The following is a 7,500-nucleotide window of genomic DNA, read 5'->3' on the forward strand; positions in this document are numbered from 1 at the left end:
TGTACTCATTTTGGTGCGTTTAAGTCTTAAGCAAACTAAGAGGTATGAGATACCCCAAAAGGGCTCGATTCTGGTGAACAGCTATTTGAATCACCGCATTCCTGAGCTTTCGAATCTGTTTGCCATGAAAGATGAATAAGTGGAATTACATATCAAACTAAAAAGACATTGAACCGTTGATTGTGAATAGTTGACCTACCATATATGATCAGAACTTCATGGCAATGGAACGTACGTGCTAAATGTCACACTCCCTTTTGAGCATCGCAATTATGAACGTCTCTTAAGCGGTAACGAAAGGGAAGCCTGAAAAATTCAGGCTAGGACGGCTTATAACGAACTCACAAAAGAATCATCTCCCACTTAACTTGATAGCTGTATTCGTACAGCACTGCATGCTCCAGTATTGCAGCTGAAATGGTTGTAGCCCGTTCAAGCCTAAATTTATCAGGCTTTTCTTTGCTTAATGCTTAAGTAACATTCATAGCGGCGATGATATAAAATCGTAACTGAAATGCTCTCTTTTCGTTATAGTCTTGGAGGTAAAACAGCGACTAAGAAAACATATATTGACTATCGAGCAAGTCAAATTTTGAGAACATATTAAAGTACACAGAAAATTCAAAGTATGTTACTGTTTTCTCTATCCGGAATCAAGGTTCAAATCAGACCTTGGAACTTGAATGATTCAGATTTTGTGATGGATGGCTCGCACCCATTGGACCCAAGGAAAACTATATTTGTGGGTGGAGTGCCACGCCCTCTGAGGGCAATAGAATTGGCTATGATTATGGACCGACTGTATGGAGGAGTCTGCTATGCTGGTATTGATGTGGATCCGGAACTCAAATACCCTAAAGGTAACTTCGCAATAGTGACAAAGCAGGTTTGGAGACACGTGCAGAAATATGAATAGTGGAAGTTTTTTAATGCTGCCTGGAAAATGCATTAATGATTTCATGTGTTTGAAAGCCTATAGAAACCAATAAATCACTTGTTTGACTTTGGAAATTCCGATACAGTTTGCTGCTTTTATAGTGTGACCATTCCATAAATTGAGTATAACATATTTAATATATAGGTTTAGCCAAGGAGAAAAGCGGAGCTCCCGTGTTATTTATTCTTACAATAAATTAACGTGGCTTGAGCCTGCGATCCAATCGAAACCAAGTATCTGGTTAGTGGTCAACTTTAAAAAAAAAAATTGAGCCCGAGATATGGTCACGTAATATTGGTCAGAGGATACCTTGTTTTGACAGGTGTCAATGAACGATAACATGGATGTCCAGTATTAAATATGTTCCCGCCAAAAAACGCGGGTTGCACCACAGAGTTTTACATTGGCATAAAAGGATGGGGAAAGTACGGTCATACGGTGACCAAAACCAAATTTTCTCGCAGAGATAGGTTACTATATTTTCTTACCAATGGTACTGTGCGTGCGCGACCCGCTATTAGCTAAGTGTATCAGGCATTCATTTCTCAAGATACTGTTGTACGAGGTCTGTAGAAACCTGCATCGTGAATTTTTACAGAGATCTCCAGCCCATACTGTATGCATCAGTAGCCGTATGATCACTTCTTTGTTTCATTATTTCTCTGTCATAGAGGAGACATCTCGAAAAATAAGTTGGTACGTCAATCAAGGCTTTTTCTCCAGAATAAAAAAAAGGAAAACAAATACGCCAAACACGCAAAGTCCCAATATATAGATTTCCTCCTACTTTAGCACCCTGCTTAATGCCGTATATTATACAGCTGACACGTTAATTCATTTTAGGCGCCGGTCGAGTGGCTTTTTCCAACCAACAAAGTTACATTGCTGCAATTAGCGCCAGATTTGTGCAGCTACAACACGGGGACATTGATAAAAGAGTAAGTCATTAGAATATACAGGAACTGTTCATTCCATTCGTGGACTACAGTCAAATTACTACGAGTCGAGAGGCTGAAACCGCCTCATCTTTTCACAGCCAAAGCAATAACAGTCATCAAATACAGCTGTTGGAGAAATGGTGACACTGTCTGTAACTCTCTTATGACTAAGCAGGGTCCGTATAGCTGACGCATTCTCCTATCAAGGCGGCAGTGTGGCCCAGTGGTTAGAGCGCTTGCCTTGTGATCCGGAGATCCCGGGTTCAAGACCCGCTCTGACAACTCGTTGAATTTGATGCTGGTAGTCCCTGGTTCAACTTCCCAGCCGCACTTGTAAATAGCCAACTGGTCTGCCTCCAGCCAGTTGGGATTCTTAACAGTTGTTGCTGTTCTGTTCTGTCGTTTTGTTGTGTTTCATTGGCCCTGAAAAGCCCTTATGGGGAGCGGTCAATTAAGTATGTATTGTATTATCTGCGGTTTTCCGTTAACTAGACTAACTTGTCGATTAGTCTGCGATCAAGCAAATGTATTCTCTGCAATCTGAGAGAAGAGCACAGTGATTACTACGGGTCCCGCGATTAGCTACGACAAAATGGATTCACAGAAACAGTTGATCCCACTTCTAAAGAGTCTTAGGTATGCACTCTTTCCTAAAAATTGGAGATTGCAAAGAGCTGTATTGTATCTAAGCATTTGTTATACTTTTTCTATGAAGGTTGAAGTCAAGCCTTACGTGTTGGACGACCAATTATGTGACGAGTGTCACGGTGCACGATGTGCAGGAAAATTCGCGCCGTTCTTCTGTGCCAACGTTACATGCCTACAGTACTACTGTGAACAATGTTGGGCAATCATTCATTCCAGGGCAGGCCGAGAATTCCATAAGCCTCTGGTGAAAGAAGGAGCTGACAGACCAAGAACCGTTCCATTCCGATGGTGAAGAGAGAAAGAACATCGCATTGCCAAAAGGTTTGCTCCATTGAACACAGATGGCATAATTACAGAAAAGCTAAGTTGCTCATCCGCATTCTGTGTATAAAGCGTAGTTGATAACTAAGTCATGACTGCAATAAGTTAAGCGCTGTATTGTCACAATCATTAGTACCAATGTATCATATGCAATACCTAATCCCTCTGAATAATTTTTAGATTGGCTTATAGTCTGTCTGCAAACAGGGCGGATCCAGACCCTCGGAACTTAGCCCCTCTCCCCAACTCGCTCCCCGATGTCTTTGCGATTGTAGTCTTACCTGTTTGCTAAGAACGGCAAATAAGTAATGGAGGGTGAGGATTTTATCTAAGTAATACCTGATTGTGGTGTCTTGTCCTTGTTGTCATAATTCTTTTTCTTCAATGAGATCCACGTAAAACGAAGTTAATTTTATTGGAACTAAACTTGTAAATAGAAAAATTTAAAGCGTTTTGGAGAAGTGATGAATTTCATTTTCCTTTTCATCCATGGTCAGTTTCATCAAGCTTCAAATTTAATTTTTTTAGTAGACAAGTAGATTAAATAGTTTGAATAATTAGTTATTTATTGCGAAATTTTTGGGCAACTGGAGGTTATTTATGGGATGAAAGAAATATTATTTATATTATTACTTCAATTGTACATAAAAGCTGATGAAGATATCTGAATTTCAGCGAAAAAAATAAGTGTGAGTAGTAAATTTTAATAGAACTTCAGCGAAACCTAAAAAGTGGCGGAAAAGAATGGTTTTCTCTAAGAAATTAATTTTGTGGAGTGTAAAATTGTTTATAACTGGGTTGCAGTGTACTCAATTGGTCTTTACTCAAAGAACATTTTCAAGTGCAGTCAAGGGCAACAAAACTGCCTTTGGAAAAACCCAGCCAGGTGGGAAGTGAAAAAACTGACAGCCCCTAGGATGTGTTCATATGAAATGTTAATTGTAAGGATGGAAAAATCATGAGAAAAAGTATCGTTGCATTGTGAGGTCTGAGTGGTGGATCTCCGCTGAGCAAATCATTTTGTTCACGTTGTTTGAATCAATGTGGGATATACTTTACTAAGAAATAAATATTGGTTTTTGAAAACCATTTAGCTTCGTTGGCTTTCAAATGCCAAACTTGAGAAGAGGATGAATCAATCAATCAATCAAAGTCTCGTTCTTTGGTTTATGACAATGAAACTATTCCCTTTATCTTTTGTTTAAGAAGTCAGAACTTTTTATAGATTTTATATTTACTGCAGATAATATAGGTCGCGAGTTTAATTTTGAGAGCATTTAGTTTTAGTGGAATTGATAGATCTGTTTGTGGATTATCGGCGATTTTTACAATCCGTGGATTGCTTGTTTGCTTGGCAGATAATATCTTTAGACAATAAAGTGCGCTTTGTTTGTAATTTTCGCTTTTGAACCAGAAAATCATTTATTTTTCTAACTTTTCATGGGTGCTATTCTATCAAATAATATCATGACAATGTTAAGAGCATTCCGTACGGTTTTTGATTAGAACTTTCTTACTTTTCGTGTTGTAAATAAATGCTTTACGGCATAATTTATATAATCTAGGCGCTATGTTTCAGCGACATTTGGCTGCTGCAGATGCCTTCCTACACCTAAAATTTAATTGTATAGAGGAGTCTTTCATAGGGACGGGAAATCATGTTTGTTAGTGTAATTATTGTGGAAGCAATTGCTCATGGGGAATTTAGTTGTGGAACCTTTGAAGGAAACATGATCAATATTGTAATAATCTTCCCTTCCCCTCACTCCCCCCTAAGTGTAAAAAAAATGTCGGAGGGAGGGAAAGGAAGGCGAATTCTCAATTTTTGTGTGTAAACTGTAATCGTATAGTGAAGTACAGGAAACATTTTCATAAAGTTTTGGCCAAGAATTATCGCTTGAGTAAGGAATTTTCGTCCAGATGCAATTTTCAAATACCATTCACGAGATTTAATATCATTTTCGAGCATTTTCAATGCCTTTTTGTAACATTTCAAAATTTTCTTCTTAACAAAACATGGAAACCCCCTCCCCCACCCCGTTATCTGCTACGCAAACAAGGACTCCGAATCGTAACCTGTTTTCAATACGAGTTACAAATTGTTTCGACTCCATACAAAGGTGTAATATTTTTTTCACTTTATTTATGCATTTATAAAAATTGCTCATGAGCATTATTCATGAAAGTTTAAAGTTATGGCCTTGGCTTCGTCTGTTGGGATTTGAGGTAAAGATGACCTTCTGTAACAGTAATGACCCAAGGGTATTGTTTATTAGTGAATACGAAGCACATCGGAGCTCGGTGCCACTCTTTGAGAAAGTTTTAGCCACGACATCGAGTACAAGCTCCATTTTGCGCCACGTCGCATTCACGTGTCTAAGTGCTAAACTACCACATCCTTACAAGTTATTCTGCGTGGAGGTAAGTCCACAAACTCGTAACTAGTGTGGAGGACTATTTCGTCGAGGCCAGTCAATAAAATACGTGAATCTTTTTTTCGAAAAATGTCACATGTACTCTTGATTTACATGGGTTCACCTCCTTTTTTCATATTACGTGCACCAGCCTAATGCGCATGGTCAGCACGGAAAACGTATACTTGCACCCTTAGTGATAGCTTTAACTCGACTTCGTACGCGGTGTCGGTGCTAAGACTCGATGATTAAATTTGGCAACCTTTAATGTAAAAAGAAATAAGAGAAACCTCTGGAGAATCAGTAAAACAGCAACAGTAAACTGGGACAATAGCAAATCATGATGTATTTAGGAAATATCACCGTTTTCGTTTAACTTCTGCTTGTATTTCCACAGCTCATTATGTTTATTGTATCGAATCAAAAATAATGCATTAAATGTTAATGATGTTAAGACTTAATCAGCGCACTTTGTAAATAACACTTTATTTCTGGTCGCAGTCGTTCAAACGTTGGATAGCGCTATCAACCGGATAAATCACTATCCGGTAGAGAAGTCACATGGCGAAACCAATTGCTCTATTCAATGAATAGTGATTTATCCGGTGAATAGCGCTATCCACCTTTTGAACAACTCGGACGCCTGATGGGGATTCGCTGTAATTAAATCACGAAAAGAAAAGAGCCAAAGATATATGTTTTTAATAATTAACAAAATAACCAAAATCATTTCATTGGAATGCCTTGTCTAGAGTGGATCCTTAATTTTCTCCTTCAACATTACATAATTTCATATCTTTTCCTTTAGTGAACAAAAGGCAAAAAATCAACAAAACTACTTAACCAATTGACATAATTCTTTACTTTCCCGCACAAACACTTTCGGACACTTGTAAAGTCTCGGTTAAGTCTATCTAAAAACAGCGAGCTTTATTAAGAGCACTTGCAGTAATAACTGGAATGATGGTGAGGAAGATGATTAAACTATGAGTGATCCATAGCCACCTCCCTTTCGCAGAGAATATTATTCAGGCGTTTCTACGCGTTGTTGGACAAAAGACAAGCTTTGGCATCACTACAAGCTAAAAGAATCAGATATATTTTGTTTAAATATTAACAGAATACCTGGCTGTTCATTTTGACTTTTATTTGCAATCAATTGTTCTGAGCAAAATGGCATGCGGTGAACTGGATCCGAGGTCGCTAAGTCGCGGACTGCCGCGGTTGTGTTGAAGTTGTAGCATAATCAAAGAACCTTGCCAAGGCAAACAAGCTTTAGTGGCCACTGTATATGGGTATTTATCCCCGCCAAAATTCAAACTTGTTTTTCTTAAACCCAAATATTGGGTAGACTTTCATACACCGGGCCAAAATGGCGGATGACAAAAGAACCATTGTTATTCTGATTAGGCTTTGTTGATTAGGTATTGTTATGTTAGCTTTGTTCTTTTGTCAATTCAACATTCAATTGGGCAATGCAGACATTCAATTCGTCAAATCAAACATTCAATTGGGAGATTGACGGATTGAATATTTGAATTGAAAAATTTAATGTTTGAATTTACAATTGCGATCTTAAATTGCACAATAGAATGTCTGAATTGAAGGTTTGGCTTTAAGAGCAACAAATTTGAATTTTGGCGGGTATGGATACCCATAACTGTAGGGCCATTTATTATTATGCATTATCATCAAGTCACCTGAAACCCTAAAAAGGTAACCAAAGTAGAAAACGTACCTTTTTCAGTCGTCTATTAGGGCATAGTTAATAGAGGGGAATGGTTGCGAAACCCGACAAATTTCTTTGTTGTAGGTTTTTGTTCTTCTTTTTTGGCCTTGACCGTGCACAAAACACAATAGTCGTTTACTCCGTACTGAGGAACTAACCAATAGAAACGTCTTGGTTACGTAATTCGCTGATAGTGTATGAGTGCAAAACAAAAGATTGTGCATGGTCGTGGACTTTCCAACCTAAACCTTGGCATTTTTGTTTGCTGCTATGATGTTTGCCGACCTTCAAAACCAGTCCCCTCTATTAACTATGATTGGGGTACTCAAGCTTCTTGCAAACAAAGGACGGTAGATGGAAAGTCAGAAATTCCTTTTGTTGTTTGCGCGTCAACAGAATAATGGATGACGACGAAAAGTGAGTATGTGTGGGTTGTCACGCAAGACAAGTGAAAGATGTGTTGTCCAAATAACCCATAAAATAGAAATTAATCGTTTCAGTTGCAAGATTTGT

General features: G+C 38.3%; 1 protein-coding gene across 1 annotated transcript in view; it reads left to right on the forward strand.

Moving 5' to 3' along the window:
• Window positions 1-7,500, forward strand: part of LOC138007040 (cytoplasmic polyadenylation element-binding protein 2-like) — a 21,555-nt gene that overhangs the window by 13,020 nt on the left and 1,035 nt on the right. The window contains exons 7-9 of the mRNA XM_068853716.1: window positions 659-860; window positions 1,781-1,875; window positions 2,591-7,500. The exon at window positions 2,591-7,500 is cut by the window's right edge and continues 1,035 nt beyond it. Of these exons, the coding sequence (XP_068709817.1) occupies window positions 659-860; window positions 1,781-1,875; window positions 2,591-2,815 (522 nt within the window). The 3' untranslated portion in view covers window positions 2,816-7,500. The remainder of the gene's footprint in view (window positions 1-658; window positions 861-1,780; window positions 1,876-2,590) is intronic.

The sequence above is a fragment of the Montipora foliosa genome, chromosome 6, assembly GCF_036669935.1.
Source record: "Montipora foliosa isolate CH-2021 chromosome 6, ASM3666993v2, whole genome shotgun sequence".
In the NCBI taxonomy this organism is placed as follows: domain Eukaryota; kingdom Metazoa; phylum Cnidaria; class Anthozoa; order Scleractinia; family Acroporidae; genus Montipora; species Montipora foliosa.